Genomic DNA, 22436 nt, shown 5'->3' on the forward strand with positions numbered 1-22436 from the left:
GTACAAACTTGCAAGTAGAAAATCCCACCAATTACCCAATTGAAAACCTTATTGAAATTCTTATTTCAAAGAGGAAATTAGCTGCTTGATTGGCCAAGAAGTCTCATGTGACATCTTTACTAATCCAGAGAAAGCTTCCTTTCATAATAAATCAAAATTACAGGAAATGCATTCCTGTTAACATTCAAGTATGGCCTGGTTCCCAATTGGTTGCACTGAGGTCCAGCAAAAAAAATAGGAACAGTCTCTCTGCTACTATTAACTTACTATTTCTCCCAATCTGTGTAACAGATTGTCTCTGGCTATGCCTTCAATAATTCTTTCGTTCCGTCAGTTGCTTACCATATGCTGTATGGCTCCAGAAACCTGCTTCAGGAACGCCTGTAATTCAGGCAGGTGTAGGCAGACATCTTGCTGCGATTCTAAAGTGGTGGTATTGCCCCACTCAACAGCCTTATTCAACCAGTACTCAAAGGTGGAAGCTGAAATGAAAGTACCTTCGGCCATACCAAAAGCCACAAAACTCAAAATCAAGTTTTAATGGTCATTTAAAAGAAAAGGAATCTTCCGCGAACACCGAGGCATCTGCAAAAGAATGACGCAAATTATTAATAATTTTTCAATGAGGCTTCTGAACAATCTTTTGAAATCCCGAGTACAAATACAATGAGTTTTTTTGTGCCAAAATGGCAGCAACTGAGTTTGAATAAGTAAATTACTTTAACATCCACTGTCCAGCTGGGGCTCAAATTTTTACCCATCTGAATTCATCATCACCAGCATTTCATTACAACAGCAATAAAATACTGCCCTGCACAAAGTAACAATTACCACAAATCTTGATACAATAGGGGCTGGTTTAGCACAGTGGGCTAAATAGCTGGCTTGTAATGCAGAACAATGCCAGCAGCGCGGGTTCAATTCCTGTACCGGCCTCCCTGAACAGGCGCCGGAATGTGGGGCGTCTAGGGGCTTTTCACAGTAACTTAATTGAAGCCTACTTGTGACAATTAGCTATTATCATTATGTATGTGCAAAAACATTTCAACTCTGCGTTTAGACACAAAGTATTAACTTTTTCTAAAAAAAAGTCATTCATGAAATAGTTGTCTTCATTTACATTGCTGGAGACACATCCCATAGACATAAGCAGCAAGGAAGGGGAGAAATTAGTCAAGAAAAATAATCTGGCTTTCACAAGCCTGTGTAGAGAAAAGAATGTGATACTAAACTGTAACAAAACCAGGATGCAGATGAGAACAGAACCCCACACAGGCATTGCTTAGAGCAGTTCCTATAGTTATTTTAATACCAGGTTTGCAGCCAATTATGAAAGTACTTTGTTGAAGGAAAAGGAAAATTGCCCAGTAACAGATTGAAGAGAGTAGAGGCATATGAACTCAGTATTGTGGTCATGGAGATGGAACAGTGCTATAGTTCCATGTCAGGATGGTGTGTAGTTTGGAGGAGAAGTTACAGGGGTGGTGTTCCCATGAATCCGTTGTCCTTCTAGAGGGTAGAGTTTGAAAGTTTGGAACGACGTTGTCATAATATCCACGCATGGATATAATGAAGTGCAGACAGGCAGTGATTGACACACAGGAGGACCAGTGAGCACACGACACGGTGCAGCCAATCACCAGACAGGACACCACCACTATAAAGCCAGAGGGCACTAGGTTTCCCGCCCTCTCTGGACCCAGCCCCTGGACAGTCAGAGTCCACGAGCTAGCACAGTGCAAACACCATGCGGTAGCTAATAAGTCTGGTCAGGCTAGTACAAGGTCTCCAGTCAGTTCAGTCTAGTGTCAACCCACAGTTAAAGATGTATGTTAGTTCTATCGTTCAATAAAACTGTGTTGGATCTTCTACAGTGTTAGATGTCTGTTTCTCGCATCACTGCATCAAGTGCAGTCCACACCGAACCGAGCTGCCTAACACATCATGGTACCACGAAGCGATATTGAAAATTGACGGACCTATCTCGAGTGAATCAGCATTGACCAGCAAGCGGCCATCCGGTGACATGGAAAACATCCAGCCTCCTCCACAGCTCCGTATCTCCGGCAACCTCGCACAAATTGGAAGCTCTTCAAGCAAAGGTTCCTCTGGTACATCGAGGCCTCCGACCTCGAAGCAGCATCGGATGCCAGGAAGATCGCACTATTTCTCTCCACCGCGGAGGACCACGCCATCCACATCTACAACTCCCTCAAGTTTGCTGACGGCAAAGACAGAACAAAATTCAAAACCGTCCTGTTGAAGTTTGACAGCCAATGCGACATTGAGGTGAATGAGAGCTTTGAATGATACGTTTTCCAGCAGAGGCTTCAGGGTAAGGATAAATCTTTTCAGTTCTTCGTCACCTATCTCCGCATCCTAGCGCAGTCATGTAACTATGGCTCGACGGCTGATTCCATGATCCGGGATCAGATCATCTTCGGAGTTCACTCCGGCTCCCTTCAGCAGCAGCTCCTGAAAGTCAAACAGTTGACCCTCTCTGTCGCTATCGAGACGTGCGTTGTCCATGAGCATGCTAAGAATCGTTACTCCCACGTCAGGGTGGCAGAAACTGCAGAGCTGGCCTCCCACGAGGTGGAACGGGTGCAGGCCATTGCACAAATGCAGGGCCTGAGCATCGAGGAGAGTGACCGTTTCACGCGCTTTTCCCGGGTCGCTGCGCATGCGCGCCACAACCGAGTGGACGATGAGCCCGATAACCCGACTGCGCAGGTGTGTACGTCGACCGACTGCACTGCGCATGCGCGATGGTGCACGGAGGGCGCTGATGTCGATGTCATGACGTGTCCGAATTGTGGCTCTGCCCATTTAAAGCGGCAATGTCCGCCAAAAGGACGCCGGTGTCTACAGTGTGGCAAGCTTGGCCACTACGCAGCCCTTTGCAGATCTGCTCCACCGCTCAGCAGCCAGCGATCCCAGCTGCGGCGCAGAAGTGTCCGCTCAATACAGCAAGGCATGGCCAGATTACGATCCCGGCAGCCCAACGGACCCTGATGCCAAGTGCCTCAAGTCCCCGGATCGGGTGGGCATCATAACTACATATGCGCTGCCTTCCATCACACCTACGCAACGCCTCTCGATCCTCAGTGTGGATCCCGACGACGAGTGGTCTGCTGTCCTCACAGTGAACAAGGCCCGCATTCGGTTCAGACTGGACACCGGCGCATCGGCGAACCTCATCTCGAAATCTGACCTCAACACCATCCGCGCCAAACCAAGCATTCTTCCACCGGCCTGCCAGCTCCTTGATTACAATGGTGAGGAATTGAACAAACGAATGTGATATAAAATAGTTAGTTCAAATATTAGTTACAATAATGTAGATGTGAGCCAGTCTGATAGTAGTGAGTTCACAAACAAAGGGATTCAGAAAGCATGGCAAGGATGGGGAAAAGGATGCTGGGTAACAAGAGGCCCAGGGTTAAGGAATGCGAAGTGAGCCAATCAGGATATATAGCCAGGTCAGAAGGTGTATAGGATGACCTATGGGAATCTTGTATGTGAAACTTGATGCCATTTGAATGAGATTTGTAAAGATTTCTTTGTCTCCGATAGCACTCGATTCTGAAGCTCCAGGAGACCGCTTGTGTGTTCTGAATCTCTGTGGAGCGAGTCAGCCTTGCAAGTTGGTTAAAAATAAATAATACCATTCCTACAAATCCATCTCGAGTTTTATTGAGGCCAGACTGATGGGTAAAGAATTCAATATTGTCATTGGCAACGCCATAGCTGCCAGTGGCTCGTGTCAACTGGGGGTATCCAATAAGGCGATCAAGGCGACGCTGCGGTTTGAAATCGTCGGGCCTGACAGAGCAGCTCTGCTCGGTGCCCGTGCCTGCAAGCTCCTGAACCTTGTTCAACGCGTCCACACCATGTCATCATCACCGGCGACGGCCTCACCCGATGAAAACTTGTAAGCCGACATAGATGACATTATCACGCAGTACCACAGCGTATTCAATGGAATGGGCACGCTCCCATACTGATACAAAATCCTGCTCAAGCCAAATGCCACCCCTGAAATTCATGCACCTCGCCGGGTGCCGGTGCCCCTCAAGGATCGTCTGAAGAAGCAATTACAGGACCTCCAAGACCAGGGCATCATATCAAAGGTCACAGAGCCCACAGACTGGGTCAGCTCCATGGTCTGCGTCAAGAAGCCGTCAGGGGAGCTTCGCATTTGCATTGACCCTAAGGATCTAAACAGAAACATCATGAGGGAGTATTACCCAATACCAAAACGAGAAGAGTTGACCAGTGAGATGGCTCATGCCAACTTATTTACTAAGCTCGACGCCGCCAAAGGTTTTTGGCAAATACAGCTGGACGCGTCCAGTCGCAAGTTGTGCACGTTCAACACCCCGTTTGGTCGTTACTGCTACAACCGGATGCCTTTTGGAAGTATTTCATCACATCATGGAACAGATGATGGAGGGCATCGAGGGGGTGCGAGTGTACATTGACAATGTCATTATCTGGTCCACAACGCCCCAGGAACACATCGCTCGCCTCAAGCAGGTATTCCAAAGAATCCATGAACATGGTCTTCAGCTCAACAGGGCCAAGTGCTCATTTGGTCAATCGGAGATCAAATCCCTAGGTGACCACATCTCGCAGCAGGGCATACGGCCAGACACCAACAAGGTCTCGGCGATCAACGCCATGAAGACCCCGGAGGACAAAAAGGCGGTCCTCCGCTTGCTCGGAATGGTCAACTTCCTCGGGAAATTCATTCCCAATATGGCATTCCACACCACGGCCCTCCGCCATCTCGTCAAAAAGTCGACGGAATTCCAGTGGCTGCCCACGCATGAAGAGGAATGGCGCGAGCTGAAAGTAAAACTCACGATAGCCCCTGTCCTAGCGTTCTTCGACCCAACCAAGGAAACCAAGATATCAACTGATGCAAGCCAGGACGGCATTGGGGCGGTGCTCCTCCAGCGGGATGACTCCGCATCCTGGGCTCCAGTGGCGTATGCCTCCAGGGCCATGACGCCCACTGAGCAACGGTACGCTCAGATTGAGAAGGAGTGTCTGGGCCCCCTAACAGGGATAGTCAAGTTCCACGACTATGTTTATGGCCTGTCAAAATTCACGGTAGAGACGGACCACAGGCCTCTAGTCCACATAATCCAGAAGGATTTAAACGATATGACACCTCGGTTACAGCTTATTCTTCTAAAGCTACGCCGCTACGACTTCGAACTGGTCTACACGCCAGGTAAAGAGCTGATCGTTGCAGATGCCCTGTCCAGGTCCAGTACCACACCGCATGAACAAAGTGACTTAATCTGCCACATAGAAGCCCAAGTGCAGGTGTGTGCCTCGAACCTTCCGGCCTCCGACAAACGGGTGGTCCAAATTCGTGAGGAGACAGCCAATGATCCTCTGCTGCAGCGCGTGATGCAGAACCTCAGCAATGGCTGGCAGAAGGGACAATGTCCCCAGTTCTATAACGTAAAAGACGACCTGACGGTGGTGGAGGGAATCCTTCTGAAACTCGACAGAATCGTAATTCCTCAGAGTATGGTGCTGGGCCAATTCCAGGAGGGTCACCTTGGGGTCGAGAAAAGCCGACGCAGAGCTCGGGAGGCGGTCTATTGGCCAGTCATCAGCCAGGACATTGCCGACACAGTCCTCAACTGCCTTACCTGTCAGAAGTTTCAACCAGCTCAACCCAAAGAAACGTTGCAGCAGCGCGAGATTGTGACCTCTCTGTGGTCCAAAGTAGGCATAGACCTTTTCCACGCCAAGGGGCTCCTGGTCGACTACTTCTCCAGTTACCCTGATGTAGTGAAACTGTCCGACCTCACATCGAAGGCGGTAATCAAATCCTGCAAAGAAACATTCGCCAGGCATGGGATACCGCTCACGGAAATGAGAGACAACGGTCCTTGCTTTTACAGCCAGGAATTATCTGACTTCGCACAGTCCTACAACGTCCGTCACGTTACCTCTAGTCCCCACTACCTGCAGTCAAACAGGAAGGCCAAAAAAGGGGTCCACATTGTAAAGCGGCTGCTGTGCAAAGCTGCAGATTCAGGCTCCGATTTTAACCTGGCAATGCTGGCATACAGGGCGACCCCACTGTCCACTGGATTGTCTCCAGCCCAGATGCTCATGAATCGCACTCTGAGGACCACAGTGTCAGCCATCCACGTTCCCGACATTGACCACCTCACGGTCCTACAGAAAATGCAGCAGTCATGGGCCCAACAGAAAGCCACATACGATGCACATGCCACGGATCTGCCCGCGCTGGCCCCAACTGATCATGTTCGTGTACAGTTGCCTGAGGGCAGCTGGTCAGCTGCAGCTGTTGTGCTCAAACAAGTGGCCCCAAGATCATTCCTTATCCGCATGGCTGATGGCTCCCTGGTACGGTGCAACAGACGGGCACTGCAAAGTGTTCCACGCCCTCTACCTGACCGGTGTGCCCCGCCGCCTACGATACCCGACCACGAGGCCACCCATCTACCAGCAATCCTGCCGGTCCACGCGCCCACCGCGATGCCAGCGATCCCGCCTCTCCAAGCGCAGGTGGCTCCTAATCCGCCTCTGCGGCGATCAACAAGAATTCGTCGTCCACCACAAAGACTGAATTTATAGACTGAGCTTTTGTACATTTTTGTGACTTCACCAATTGGACCTCTGTACATATCGTTTTGTTTACTATGTATCTGCACTATCGCAACCTTCCTATGTATATACGTTCATTTAGACATCTTTCTGTACATAGTCAGGCACATGTATATATATTGAGAAGCATCCACACCTTAGTATTTTTTTTTTTTTTTAAAAGGGGGGGGAGATGTCATAATATCCACACATGTATATAATGAAGTGCAGACAGGCAGTGATTGACACACAGGATGACCAGTAAGCACTCAGCACAGTGCAGCCAATCACCAGACAGGACACTACCACTATAAAGCCAGAGGGCACTAGGTTTCCCGCTCTCTCTAGACCCAGCCACTGAGATAGACAGAGTCCACGAGCTAGCACGGTACAAACACCATGCGGTAGCTACTAAGTCTGGTCAGGCTAGTACAAGGTCTCCAGTCAGTTCAGTATAGTGTCAACCCACAGTTAAAGATGTATGTTAGTTCTATCGTTCAATAAAACGGTGTTGGATCTTCTAGTGTTAGACGTCTGTTTCTCGCATCGCTGCATCAAGTGCAGTCCACACCGAACTGACCTGCCTAACACATCAAACGTGAGATAAAATGATACTAGAGAGCACAACTGAGCTATCCAATGGAAAACCTACCAAAAAATATATACTGTCTAGTGCAAGGTGTAAAAACTATTGTTCATATGAATTTTTAACCCAAAGTCCCTGGTAATGCGGCCCACAAAAACCCCAGCAAAACATTTCTATTTGTGCTGATATTTTTGACCCACGTGTTCCCCCTTTTTATTTCAAAGGGTTTGAAGTGTGACTTCTGTTGCTCCCTCATAAATAATTCCTAATTGAGAGCATCAAGAGCGATTAGTATTCACAGCCTGAGAAATATTTAAATTGACAAGATTTAAATTGTATTGGTGATCCACAAGGCTGTGTTGTGTTGAACAGGAAGCAAAGACCAGAACTTCAACACTCCTGGCACGTCAATTATCTGAATCAATGACATTTAATAGTGCAAGATATCCAAACAGTGAGCTCTACCTACTACAGAATGAAGCAAGATGATATAAGAAGGGGGCTTTAGATTTCTGAGATATTGGGACAAGTTCTGAGGAAGATGGGACTCGTACAGGTTGGTCAGATTGCATCTGAACAGAGAACAAAAGAACAAAGAACAAAGAAAAGTACAGCACAAGAACAGGCACTTCGGCCCTCCAAGCCTATGACGACCATGCTGCCCGTCTAAACTAAAATCTTCTACACTTCCTGGGTCCGTATCCCTCTATTCCCATCCTATTCATGTATTTGTCAAGATGCCCCTTAAATGTCACTATCGTCCCTGCTTCCACCACCTCCTCCGGCAGCGAATTCCAGGCACCCACCACCCTCTGTGTAAAAAACGTGCCTCGTACATCTTCTCTAAACCTTGCCCCTCGCACCTTAACTCTATGCCCCCTAGTAATTGACCCCTCTACCCTGGGGAAAAGCCTCTGACTATCCACTCTGTCTATGCCCCTCATAATTTTGTAGACCTCGATCAGGTCACCCCTCAACGTCCGTCGTTCCAGTGGGAACAAACCGAGTTTATTCAACCGCTTCTCATAGCTAATGTCCTGCATACCAGGCAACATCCTGGTAAATCTCTTCTGCACCCTCTCTAAAGCCTCCACATCCTTCTGGTAGTGTGGCGACCAGAATTGAACACTATACTCCAAGTGTGGCCTAACTAAGGTTCTATACAGCTGCAACATGGCTTGCCAATTTTTATACTCAATGCCCCGGCCAATGAAGGCAAGCCTGCCGTGTGCCTTCTTGACTACCTTTCTCCACCTATGTTGCCCCTTTCAGTGACCTGTGGACCTGTACACCTAGATCTCTCTGACTGTCAATACTCTTGAGGGTTCTACCATTCACTGTATAATCCCTACCTGCATTAGACCTTCCAAAATGCATTACCTCACATTTGTCCGGATTAAACTCCATCTGCCATCTCTCCGCCCAAGTCTCCAAACAATCTAAATCCTGCTGTATCCTCTGACAGTCCTCATCGCTATCCGCAATTCCACCAACCTTTGTGTCGTCTGCAAACTTACTAATCAGACCAGTTACATTTTCCTCCAAATCATTTATATATACTACGAACAGCAACGGTCCCAGCACTGATCCCTGCGGAACACCACTCGTCACAGCCCTCCAATCAGAAAAGCACCCTTCCATTGCTACTCTCTGCCTTCTATGACCTAGCCAGTTCTGTATCCACCTTGCCAGCTCACCCCTGATCCCGTGTGGCTTCACTTTTTGTACCAGTCTACCATGAAGGACCTTGTCAAAGGCCTTACTGAAGTCCATATAGACAATATCCACTGCTCTACCTGCATCAATCATCTTTGTGACCTCTTTGAAAAACTCTATCAAGTTAGTGAGACATGACCTCCCCTTCACAAAACCATGCTGCCTCTCACTACTAATATGTCCATTTGCTTGTAAATGGGAATAAATCCTGTCTCGAAGAATTCTCTCCAGTAATTTCCCTACCACTGACGTTAAGGCTCACTGGCCTATAGTTCCCTGGATTATCCTTGCTACCCTTCTTAAACAAAGGAACAACATTGGCTATTCTCCAGTCCTCCGGGACATCACCTGAAGATAGTGAGGATCCAAAGATTTCTGTCAAGGCCTCAGCAATTTCCTCTATAGCCTCCTTCAGTATTCTGGGGTAGATCCCATCAGGCCCTGGGGACTTATCTACCTTAATATTTTTCAAGACGCCCAACACCTCGTCTCTTTGGATCTCTTGTGACCCAGGCTATCTCCACACCCTTCTCCAGGCTCAACATCCACCAATTCCTTCTCTTTGGTGAATACTGATGCAAAGTATTCATTTAGTACCTCACCCATTTCCTCTGGCTCCACACATAGATTCCCTTGCCTGTCCTTCAGTGGGTCAACCCTTTCCCTGGCTACCCTCTTGCTTTTTATGTACGTGTAAAAAACCTTGGGATTTTCCTTAACCCGATTTGCCAATGACTTTTCGTGACCTCTTCTAGCCCTCCTGACTCCTTGCTTAAGTTCCTTCCTACTTTCCTTATATTCCACCAGGCTTTGTCTGTTCCCAGCATTCTAACCCTGACAAATGCCTCCTTCTTCTTTTTGATGAGGCCCATAATATCTCTCGTTATCCAAGGTTCCCAAAATTTGCCGTATTTATCCTTCTTCCGCACAGGAACATGCCGGTCCTGAATTCCTTTCAACTGACATTTGAAAGCCTCCCACATGTCAGATGTTGATTTACCCTCAAACATCCGCCCCCAATCTAGGTTCTTCAGTTCCCTAATATTGTTATAATTAACCTTCCCCCAATTTACCACATTCACCCTAGGACCACTCTTATCCTTGTCCACCAGCACTTTAAAACTTACTGAATTGTGGTCACTGTTCCCAAAATGCTCCTCTACTGAAACTTCTACCACCTGGCCGGGCTCATTCCCCAGTACCAGGTCCAGTACAGCCCCTTCCCTAGTTGGACTGTCTACATGGTGTTTTAAGAACCCTCCTGGATGCTCCTTAAAAACTCTGGCCCGTCTAAGCCCCGAGCACTAAGTGAGTCCCAGTTAACATTGGGGAAGTTGAAGTCTCCCATCACAACAACCCTGTTGTTTTTACTCGTTTCTAAAATCTGTCTACCTATCTGCTCCTCTATCTCCCGCTGGCTGTTGGGAGGCCTGTAGTCAACCTCCAACATTGTGACTGCACCGTTCTTATTCCTGATCTCTACCCATATAGCCTCGTTGCCCTCTGAGGTGTCCTCCCGCAGTACAGCTGTGATATTCTCCCTAACCAGCAGCGCAACTCCGCCACCCCTTTTACATCCCCCTCTATCCCGCCTGAAACATCTAAATCCTGGAACGTTTAGCTGCCAATCCTGTCCTTCCCTCAACCAGGTCTCTGTAATGGCAACAACATCATAGTTCTAAGTACTAACCCAAGCTCCAAGTTCATCTGCCTTACCCGTAATACTTCTTGCATTAAAACATATGCACTTCAGGCCACCTGACCAGCTGTTTTCAGCAACATCTCCCTGTCTGCTCTTCCTCAGAGCCATACTGGCCCTATTCCCTAGTTCTCCCTCAATGCTTTCACCTTCTGACCTATTGCCCCGGTACCCACACCCCTGCCATACTAGTTTAAACCGGGACGTGTGACACTAGCAAACCTCACGGCCAGGATATTTATGCCTCTCCAGTTTAGATTCAACCCGTCCTTCTTATACAGGTCACACCTGCCCCGGAAGAGCTCCCAGTGGTCCAGATAACGGAAACCCTCCCTTCTACACCAGCTGTTTAGCCACGTGTTTAGCTGCTCTATCTTCCTATTTCTAGCTCACTGGCACGTGGCACAGGGAGTAATCCCGAGATTACAACCCAAGAGGTCCTGTCTTTTAACTTTCTACCTAGTTCCCTGAACTCCTGCTGCAGGACCTCATACCCCTTCCTGCCGATTTCGTTAGTACCAATATGTACAACGACCTCTGCCTGTTTGCCCTCCCCCTTCAGGATGCCCGCTACCTGTTCGGAGACATCCTGGACCCTAGCACCAGGGAGGCCACATACCATCCTGGAGTCTCCTTCACGTCCACAGAAGCGCCTATCTATGACCCTGACTATAGAGTCCCCTATGACTATTGCTCTTCTGCGCTTTGATCCTCCCTGCTGAACATCAGAGCCAGCCGTGGTGCCACTGCTCTGGCTGCTGCTGTTTTCCCATGATAGGCTATCCCTCCGACAGTATCCAAAGGTGTATACCTGTTCGAGAGGGGGACAACCACAGGGGATTCCTGCACTGGCTGCCTGCCCCTTCTGGTGGTCACCCATTTCTCTGCCTGCACCTTGAGTGTGACCACATTTATATAACTGCTATCTATGACGCTTTCCACCCAAGTGCATCCAACTGCTGCTCCAATCGAACCATGCGGTCTGTGAGGAGCTCTAGTTGGGGGCACTTTCTGCAGATGAAGCCAACCGGGATGCTGGAAGTAAGGTATTAAGTGGGGTCAGAGTAAGAGGACATGTAATAAAGTCTAAATTAGTGCATGTATTAAAATGCGCAGTGTATGGATTCACCCGAGGAAGGAGCTGTGCTCCGAAAGCTAGTGATTCAAGACAAACCTGTTGGACCTGGTGTTGCAAGACGTCTTACTGTAAAGTAATTAATGGGAGGGGTGGGTTGTGGAATTTCAATGGGGCGAGAATTATTCCAATTTATCTGTGCCAGATTCAAAGACTGATCATAGATTTTCATAGAATTTACAGTGCAGAAGGAGGCCATTCGGCCCATCGAGTCTGTACTGGCTCTTGGAAAGAGCACCCTACCCAAGGTCCACACCGCCACAATATCCCCATAGCCCAGTAACCCCACCCAACACTAAGGGCAATTTTGGACATTAAGGGCAATTTAGCATGGCCAATCCACCTTACCTGCACATCTTTAGACTGTGGGAGGAAACCGGAGGACCCGGAGGAAACCCACGCACACACGGGGAGGATGTGCAGACTCCGCACAGACAGTGACCCAAGCCGGAATCGAACCTGGAACCCTGGAGCTGTGACGCAATTGTGCTATCCACAATGCTACCGTGCTGCCCTTTTTTTTTGTTATTTTACGTCACTACCTCCCCGAGTCGGGAGTGGGTAATTTGCGCGCCTGCTGCCTTCCTTGGATGTGGTAGCCGTTTCTCAGGCTCCCTCTCCGGAATCGAACCCTGATTCCCCGTTACCCGTGGTCACCGTGGTAGGCACTGAAAGTACCATCGAAAGTTGATATGCCAGACATTCGAATGAGTCGTCACCGTCACGAGGACGTGCGATCGGCACAACTTTATCTAGAGTCACCAAAGCTGCCGGGCGGGCCCGGATTGGTTTTGGTCTGATAAATGCACGCATCGACAAGACAGCAATTGAACGATGGGTTGCTTTTAAGGAAGAGATAGTTCAGGTACAGTCGAGGTACATTCCCATGAGAATAGTTCAGGTACAGTCACGGTGCATTCCAATGAGGAATGGAGTAGGGCAAACAAATGCAGGGTTCCCTGGGAGGCGAAAGGGTTAAAGTTTAAGATGAAACACATAAAATGTACATTTGACAAATATCAGGTGGATAATGCAATTGGGAAACAGGCTCAATATAGAAGGTTCAGAGAGGAATTTAAAAAATAAAAGTAAAGAGAATGTATGAGAAGAAACTGGCACCTAACATAATGGGAAAACAACTGTCTTCAATAGGCATATAAATAGTAAAAGGGTGGTAAAAAGGACAAGTGGAACTAATTAGGGACCCAAAAGGGGATTTATATATAGAAGCAGAGGTCATGCCTGAGGCACTTGTGGTATCGGGTCAGGCACAGAAAGGGTTAATGTGGAACTGGGTACAGCACCTTCCAAAATGTGATGAAAAGGAAGACATGACCCAAGTCTAGAGGGTAGTCTTGTACTGGCCAGAGACGTATGTACAGGCAGTCATGGAAACAGCTCCTAGCGTAGACATTGTTTTGTATACATGTGTAGTTATAAGCAGTGAATAAACTGTGAAACTATACAATACATAGAACCTCTTCATGAGACCTACCAAACTGCACACGTCTCACAACATGGTGGCAGCTTTTGGAACAACCTAGAGCCTCACAGAAGATGAAGAAACTTAAACTGAAAAGTATCATTCTGACCCGACGAAAAGTACCAGAAACTAAGGGGCAAAAGAAAATCACCAGATAGAAGCTCCAAAGCAGGATTAGAAGAAAAAGGCAGAAATAAAACTCCATACTGCAGCAGAAGATTCCATCATATCCCATGGAAGTCCAGCTTCGATACCCAAACAATTCAGAATCAAAAGACCTAGCTGAGGTGAGCTTAAAAAAGCTTTTAAGTGTTTGAGGAATTTGGTCGATTTTCGGGGATAAATTGAATATGGGTAAGAAAGAGTGAGGTTTTTGCGATTAAGGCGAGGGGGCAAGAGAATAGGTTGGGTGAGATGCCATTCAAGGTGGTGGGAGGGAAATTTCGGTACTTGGGCATCCAGGTGGGGTGGGAGTGGGTGCAGCTGCATAAGCTGAATTTGGGTCAGTTGGTGGAATGAGGGGGGACTTGCGGAGGTGGGATGTGCTCCCGCTGTCATTGGTGGGGCGGGTACGGATAGTGAAAATGACAGTCCTGCCAAGGCTTTTGTTTGATTTTTCGGAGCCTCCCAATTTTTGTTCCCAAGGCGTTCTTTAAAAAAGTGAATGCGGTGATCTCGGGATTTGTCTGGGCGGGTAAAGCCCCGCGGATGAAAAAGATGCTGCTGGAGCGGGGGAGTGTGTGTGTGTGTGTGTGGGGGGGGGGGGGGCTCTTACGAATTTTATAAATTATTATTGTGCGGCAAATATTGCGATGGTCAGGAAGTTGTTAGTGGGGGAGGGGCGGTGTGGGAGCAGGTGGAGGTGGCCTCATGTAGGGACAGGGGTTTAGGGGCATTGTTAACGGCACCTCTGCCATTCTCGCCGACCTGGTATCCCACAAGCCCCTTGGAAGGCTGTGACTAGCGGCGTTCCACAGGGATCAGTTCTGGGACCTTTGTTGTTCATAGTGTATATAAATGATTTGGAAGAAAATGTAGCTGGTCTGATTAGTAAGTTCGCAGACGACACAACAATTGGTGGAATTGTGGATAGTGAAGAGGATTGTCAGAGGATACAGCAAGATATAAATTGGTTGAAGTTTTGGGCAGAGAAATGGCAGATGGAGTTTAATCCGGACAAGTGTGAGGTAATGCACTTTGGAAGGTCCAATGCATGTAGGAATTACACAGTAAATGGTAAACATCTTGCAAGTATTGATCCAAGCATGTCCACCGATCACGGAAAGTGGCAACGCATGTGGATAAGGTGGTCAAAAAGGCATATGGCATGCTGGCCTTCATCGGACGGGGCACTGAATATAAATATTGGCAAGTCATGTTGCAGCTGTGCAGAACCGTAGTTAGGCCTCATTTGGACTATTGTGTACAATTCTGGTCGCCACACTACCAGAAAGATGTGGATGAAATGGAGAGGGTACAAAAGTGGTTTACTAGGATGTTGCCTGGTATGGAGAGCATTAGCTATGAGGAGAGGTTAGATAAACTCGGTCTGAATGACAGAGGTTGAGAGGCGACCTGATAGAGGTCTACAAGATTGAGTGGCATGGGCAGAGTGGATAGATAGATGCTCTTTCCTGGAGTAGGAGAATCAAGTACGAGAGGACATAGGTCTAAAGTGTGTGCGGAAATGTGCGAGGCAAGTTTCTTTTTGGTAAATACATGGAACGAGCTGCCTGGGGAGGTGGAGAGAGCAGGTACAATAGCCGCATTTAAGGGGCATTTCGACAAATATATGAATATGGTGGGAATGGAAGGAAAGTGCATACGGTTTTAGTTTGGGCAGGTACCATGGTTGGCGCAGGCTTGGAGGGCCGAAGGGCCTGTTCCTGTGCTGTATTGTTCTTTGAAAGGATATTTCTCCCGCGGAGTGATTTCGTGCATAAATAGGGATGTGATATATTAAAACAAACTACAAGTTATTAACTTTATCATAAAGCCAAATAGCTTTCAAATACCAGTTAAACAATAAACAACCCTGAGCAGCTATCTTTATCTCCATTCAAACAACACCCACCTCGGGTCAAAATCCACTTTTAAATACAGTTAGCAGACTCAGGAATCATTGCCCTAAAGAGATAACGTGGATAAACCACTGAGAAAGAGAGATCCTTTAGGAACCAGCTGCAGATTCTTACCTGTCTCAGTCTATTGTGTAAACCGCCAGCCTGAGACACTGCTTCGGTCTTTTTACACAGGCAAATCTTCAACTCTATGTCTGGAGAGAAGAAGCTAATCTGTTCACAGAGAGATCCAAACTGAGCCTCCAGAAACTGTTTCAGCCCTGGCTCCTCCCATTAACTACATCATCCTACTTAGCCGAACACATAACAGAAAACGTCTCACGTCAGCAAGATCGCGGCGCGTACTTAACGGCACTTAGGGGAGGCGATGACGTGATGGTATTGTCACTAGACTAGTAAACCAGAAACCCAGAGTAATGCTCTGGGGACTCGAGTTTGAATCCCGCCACTGCAGATGGTGAAATTTGAATTCAATAAAAATCTGGAATGAAAAGTCTAATGAAGGCCATGAAACCACTGCCAATTGTTGTAAAAACCCATCTGGTTCATCAATGTCCTTTACGGAAGGATATCTGCCATCCTTACCTGGTCTGGCCTACAAGTGACTCCAGAACCACAGCAATGTTGTTGACTCTTAACTGCCCCCTTTAGGGCAATCAGGGATGGGTAATAAATGCTGGCACAGTCAGAGATACCCACGTCCCATAAACAAATTTTTTAAAAACTTAGTGCCAAAATAACCCCCCACGAGCTTCTCACCATTATTGACTGTCTCTTCCTCTGAGTTTCCAGACTTGTGCCTCAGCTGCTGCCACAAACAAGGGGGAGCTGCTGTTAAATGTTCCCTCCCCACTCACTCCCAGTCAACACACAAGGATGACAACGCGCAGACCTGCTCCTTGCTTCGTGGATGCCGACCTGGCCAGGTTTCAGGATGCAGTGGATGCGAGACAGGACATCCTGTCCCCCGAGGGGGTTGGAGGCCCAGCAGCAGGGTCACCAATACCTCCTGGGAGGCAGTGGCAACGGCTGTCAATGTGGGCAGCATGTCGAGGAAGATTGCTGTACAATGCAGGAAGAATACCAAGGGATAGATTATGGAACCTCATTAAAAGGAATGGTGGATCGGTAATGGCTCATACTTAAGGAACAAATGTTTGCATGGCGTACATGTAGGGATTCTACGAATAGTTATACATTCCTCTCTGGTGATAAAACACAACAAAAAATGTAGCCCAGCCATGATCTACAAAATAAATTAAGATAATATTAGATCCAAAGAGGTGTCACAAAAGGTTGTTAGAAATAGTAGTATTCCTGAGAGAATACAGTTCAGAAATCAGCAAAAGAGGACCAGGATATTGATTAAGAGGGGAAAGGAGTACGAGAGTGTGGTGGTATGTATTAGGGGTCATGTGGGACTGTGAAGCCGTGATGCTATTGGCTGACAGATCCCGGGTCCTGGTTGGCTGTTGACCTCTGGCTCCGCCCTGAAGGCGGAGTATAAGAACCCGTGCTTCTCCCCGCAGCGCCATTCTGTTGCTGAACTGCTGGGAACAAGTCACGCTTAATAAAGCCTCATCGACTTCATCTCTACTCGTCTCTCTCGTAAGTCATTGTGCGCTACAATTTATTAAGCGTGCTTAAAGGACTATGGAGCTCCGGAATGCCTGCGGTTCAGCCCCCACGCAGTGAACTCGGCAGCAGTCTTTAAACACTGGCAAGCTTGTTTCGAAGGCTACCTCCGAACGGCCCCCGGCCAGATCACAGAAGACCACAAACTGCAGGTCCTGCACTCAAGGGTAAGCCCGGAAATTTACCCTCCCATAGAAGACGCAGAGGATTTCCCGACGGCGCTCGCAGCACTGAAGAGCATCTGCGTTCGCCCCGTGAACCAGGTCTACGCACGCTACCAACTCGCAACGAGATGGCAAAGTCCCGGAGAATCGTTAGAGGAGTTCTACGCCGCACAGCTAATTTTGGGACGGGGCTGCAGCTGCCCGCCAGTAAACGCAACTGAACACACGGACATGTTAATTCGCGATGCGTTTGTGGCAGGTATGAACTCTCCCCAAATCCGCCAAAGACTTTTAGAAAAAGAGTCGCTAGGACTCTCAGAGGCACGGGCCATTGCAGCCTCCCTAGATGTGGCCTCGCAAAACGCCCGCGCCTACGGCCCCGACCGCGCGGCAGTCCCTTGGGCTCAGTGGACCCCCGTCTCGTCAAACCCCCCCCCCTCCCTCACAGGCTTGCGCGGTTAAAGCGCCGGATCAACCCAGGGGGGCCCGCTGCTATTTCTGTGGGCAAGCGAAACACCCCCGGCAGCGCTGCCCGGCCCACGCAGCTATTTGCAAAAGCTGCGGCAAAAAGGGCCATTTCGCGGCTGTGTGCCGGTCCCGGGGGGTCGCCGCGATCCCCGGAGAAGAACGAGCCCAGCGCATCCCAAACGCTCCCCAACCCCCCCCAGCGCCCCATGTGCGACCCACGGGCGCCGCCATTTTGGGTCCCGGCCACCACGAGGGGAGGATGGGCGCCGCCATCTTGTGACTCCCCAGTCACGTGCGATGCATGGGGGCCGCCATTTTGTCCATCCCCGACCACGTGCGATCCATGGGGGCGGCCATTTTGTCCACCCGCGGCCGCGTGCGATTCATGGACGCCGCCATCTTGGATGACAACAAAGGACCCCAGCATCGACGGCTCCACGGGGTCCGAAGAAGACGCTGAGACACTACGACCACGACTGGCCTCGGTGACGCTAGATCAATCACGGCCCCGGACGCTCCAGACGACGACAACAACGGTGCTGATCAACGGACACGAGACACCATGCCTGATCGACTCCGGGAGCACCGAAAGTTTCATCCACCCCGACACGGTAAGACGCTGTTTTTTGACCATCCATCCAAGTACGCAAAAGATTTCCCTAGCTGCAGGATCCCACTCCGTAGAGATCAAAGGGTTCTGCATCGCGAACCTAACGGTGCAAGGGAGGGAGTTTAAAAACTACAGGCTCTAGGTCCTTCCCCAACTCTGCGCGCCCACATTACTGGGATTAGATTTCCAGTGCAACCTGCAGAGCCTAACGTTTCAATTCGGCGGCCCAATACCCCCACTCACTATCTGCGGCCTCGCAACTCTCAAAGTTGAACCGCCGTCCTTGTTTGCAAACCTCACCCCGGATTGCAAACCCGTCGCCACTAGGAGCAGACATTACAGCGCCCAGGACCGGATATTTATTTGGTCTGAAGTCCAGCGGTTGCTGAAGGAAGGCATAATCCAGGCCAGCAATAGTCCCTGGAGAGCACAGGTGGTAGTAGTAAAGACCGGGGAGGAGCAAAGGATGGTCATAGACTATAGCCAGACCATCAACAGGTACACACAGCTGGACCCTCTCCCCCGCATATCCGACATGGTAAATCGGATCGCCCAATATAAGGTTTTCTCCACCGTGGACCTCAAGTCCGCCTACCACCAGCTCCCCATCCGCCCAGGTCACCGCAAGTACACAGCCTTCGAGGCAGACGGGCGTCTATACCAATTCCCAAGGGTCCCATTTGGTGTCACGAACGGGGTCTCGGTCTTCCAACGGGAGATGGACCGAATGGTTGACCAACACGGGTTGCAGGCCACGTTCCCGTATCTCGACAACGTAACCATCTGCGGCCACGATCAGCAGGACCACGACGCCAACCTCCAAAAATTCCTCCAGACCGCAAACGCCTTGAACCTCACATACAACGAGGAAAAGTGCGTTTTTAGCATAAACCAGCTGGCCATCCTGGGATACGTAGTGCGCAATGGGATAATAGGCCCCGACCCCGAACGCATGCGCCCCCTTATGGAATTTCCCCTCCCCCACTGCTCCAAAGCCCTGAAACGTTGCCTGGGGTTCTTTTCATATTACGCCCAGTGGGTCCCCCAGTATGCAGACAAGGCCCGCCCCCTAGTACAGACCACTACCTTCCCCCTGTCGACAGAGGCTCGCCAGGCCTTCAGCCGCATCAAAGCGGATATCGCAAAGGCCACGATGCGCGCTATCGACGAGTCCCTCCCCTTCCAGGTCGAGAGCGACGCATCCGACGTAGCTCTGGCGGCCACCCTTAACCAAGCGGGCAGACCCGTGGCCTTTTTCTCCCGAACCCTCCACGCCTCAGAAATCCGCCACTCCTCAGTGGAAAAGGAAGCCCAAGCCATAGTGGAAGCCGTGCGACAATGGAGGCATTACCTGGCCGGCAGGAGATTCACTCTCCTCACTGACCAACGGTCGGTAGCCTTCATGTTCGATAATGCACAGCGGGGCAAAATTAAAAATGACAAGATCTTAAGGTGGAGGATCGAGCTCTCCACCTTCAACTACGAGATCTTGTATCGTCCCGGAAAGCTGAACGAGCCGTCCGATGCCCTATCCCGCGGCACATGTGCCAACGCACAAATAGACCGTCTCCAAGCCCTCCACGAGGACCTCTGCCACCCGGGGGTCACTCGGTTCTACCATTTTATAAAGTCCCGCAACCTCCCCTACTCTGTGGAGGAGGTCCGTACAGTCACCAGGAACTGCCACATCTGCGCAGAGTGCAAACCGCACTTTTTCAGGCCGGATAAAGCGCACCTGATCAAGGCTTCCCGCCCCTTTGAACGCCTCAGTTTGGATTTCAAAGGGCCCCTCCCCTCCACCGACCACAACACATACTTCCTGAACGTGGTGGACGAGTACTCCCGTTTCCCCTTCGCCATCCCCTGCCCCGATATGACAGCGGCCACAGTCATCCAAGCCCTTAGCACCATATTCACACTGTTCGGTTGCCCCGCATATATCCATAGCGACAGGGGGTCCTCCTTCATGAGTGACGAGCTGCGTCAGTTCCTGCTCAGCAAGGGTATAGCCTCGAGCAGCACGACCAGCTACAACCCCCGGGGCAACGGGCAAGTAGAGAGGGAGAACGGCACGGTCTGGAAAACCGTCCTACTGGCCCTACAGTCCAGGGATCTCCCAGTTTCCCGGTGGCAGGAGGTCCTCCCGGACGCTCTCCACTCCATCCGGTCGCTGCTGTGTACCACCACTAACCAAACGCCTCATGAGCGCCTCCTTGTCTTCCCCAGGAAGTCCTCCTCCGGAACGTCGCTGCCGACCTGGCTGGCGGCCCCAGGACCCATCTTGCTCCGAAAACATGTGCGGGCGCACAAGTCGGACCCGTTGGTCGAGAAGGTTCACCTCCTCCACGCGAACCCGCAGTACACCTACGTGGCGTACCCCGACGGCCGACAGGACACGGTCTCCCTGCAAGACCTGGCGCCCGCCGGCAACACACACACACACACCCCCGACACCGATCATCCCCTCCCTGCCACCAGCGAACCCTGCGACCGCCCCCTTCCCGGGAGGATCGGTCCTCCTCCAGTGTCCGACCAGGAGTGAAACAGAAACAAACAACGAAACGCTCCCGGAGACGACAACGCGGGAACAAGCACCTGCACCACCACCGGGGCTGAGGCGATCGACGAGGAAGACCAGACCGCCCGCTCGACTCGTGGCATCGGTGTGACATCAAGAATGTTGTTGGGACTGTAACGAAAATGTTCTTTTCTCTTACGAATATTGTAAATAGTTCACAAACCTTGTACATAGCCCAGTGTAGGGCTAAAATTGTAACAACATGCCCAAAATTTTCCTCCCAGGACCAGCCTTGTAAACCTCTACCACCATGCGAACCACCACCCTGCCGGGTTCATTTTAACAAGGGGTGAATGTGGTGGTATGTATTAGGGGTCATGTGGGACTGTGAAGCCGTGATGCTATTGGCTGACAGATCCTGGGTCCTGGTTGGCTGTTGACCCCTGGCTCCGCCCTGAAGGCGGCGTATAAGAACCCGTGCTTCTCCCCGCAGCTCCATTCTGTTGCTGAACTGCTGGGAACAAGTCACGCTTAATAAAGCCTCATCGACTTCATCTCTACTCGTCTCTCTCGTAAGTCATTGTGCGCTACAGAGAGTAAACTTGTCAGTATCACAAAAGTAGACTGTAATAGCTTCTCTAAACATATAAAAAGAAAAAGATTAGGGACAGCAAGCGTAAGTCTTTTACAGTCCAAAACGGAGAATTGATAAGACAGAACAAGGAAATACCAGAGTTATTAAACAACTGCTTTAATTCTGTCTTCACTGAAGCAGACATAAATAACTTCCCAGAAACGCTAAGGAATCAAGGGTCTTATGAGAAAAGGAATTGAAGGAAATTAGCAGTACTAAAAAAATTGAAGATATTAATGGGGCTGAAAGCCGATAAATCCCAAGGGCTTGATGATCTACATTCCAGAGTAAAGGAGGTGGGGTGGCCATGGAAATACTCAATGCATTGGTTATCATCTTCCAAAATTCTCAAACAATCCTGGCAGATTGGTGTGTGGTAAATGTAGCCTCGCTATTTAAAAAGAGGAAGGGAGAAAACAGGGAATTACAGACCGGTTAACCTAACATCCATAGTTGGAAAAATGCTAAAGTCTATTATAAATGATGTGATAATCGACATAGATCGGAGTATTTCCGACTATATAGGGGAACAAGACAGGGATGCCCGCTGTCTCCATTGTTGTTCGCGTTGGCAATTGAACCTCTGGCCATGGCGTTGAGAGACTCCAGGAAATGGAGAGGGGTGATTAGTGGGGGAGAAGAACACCGAGTCTCGTTATACGCGGATGACCTATTGTTATACGTGTCGGACCCAGCGGGGGGGGGATGATAGAGGTTATGCGAATTTTGAGGGGGTTCGGGGATTTCTCGGGGTATAGGCTAAACATGGGGAAGAGTGAATTATATGTGATACATCCAGGGGACCAGAGTAGAGGGGTAGAAGGCTTGCCTCTAAGGAAAGTGGAAAGAAACTTCCGATACCTGGGGATTCAGATCGCTAGGAGCTGGGGAACCTTGCACAGACTTAATCTGACTCGGTTGGTAGAACAAATTGAGGAGGACTTCAAGAGGTGGGACATGCAGCCTCTATCGCTGGCGGGCAGGGTGCAAGCAATTAAGATGATGGTCCTCCCGAGGTTCTTATTTGTATTTCAATGTCTCCCTATACTAATCACCAAGACCTTTTTT

The 22436-nt window shown here is 49.5% G+C and overlaps 1 protein-coding gene across 2 annotated transcripts in view; it reads right to left on the minus strand.

The window, feature by feature from the left end:
- fancc (FA complementation group C) overlaps positions 1–22436 on the minus strand; it is a 274053-nt gene that overhangs the window by 242514 nt on the left and 9103 nt on the right. Inside the window, exon 2 of one of the 2 annotated variants that reach the window (XM_072516728.1) lies at positions 343–585. The exons of the other annotated variant lie outside the window; for it this stretch is intronic. Within the exon in view, the coding sequence (XP_072372829.1) occupies positions 343–507 (165 nt within the window). The 5' untranslated portion in view covers positions 508–585. The remainder of the gene's footprint in view (positions 1–342; positions 586–22436) is intronic. 2 annotated transcript variants of the gene reach the window in all.

Source organism: Scyliorhinus torazame, chromosome 9, assembly GCF_047496885.1.
Source record: "Scyliorhinus torazame isolate Kashiwa2021f chromosome 9, sScyTor2.1, whole genome shotgun sequence".
Classification (NCBI taxonomy): Eukaryota; Metazoa; Chordata; class Chondrichthyes; order Carcharhiniformes; family Scyliorhinidae; genus Scyliorhinus; species Scyliorhinus torazame.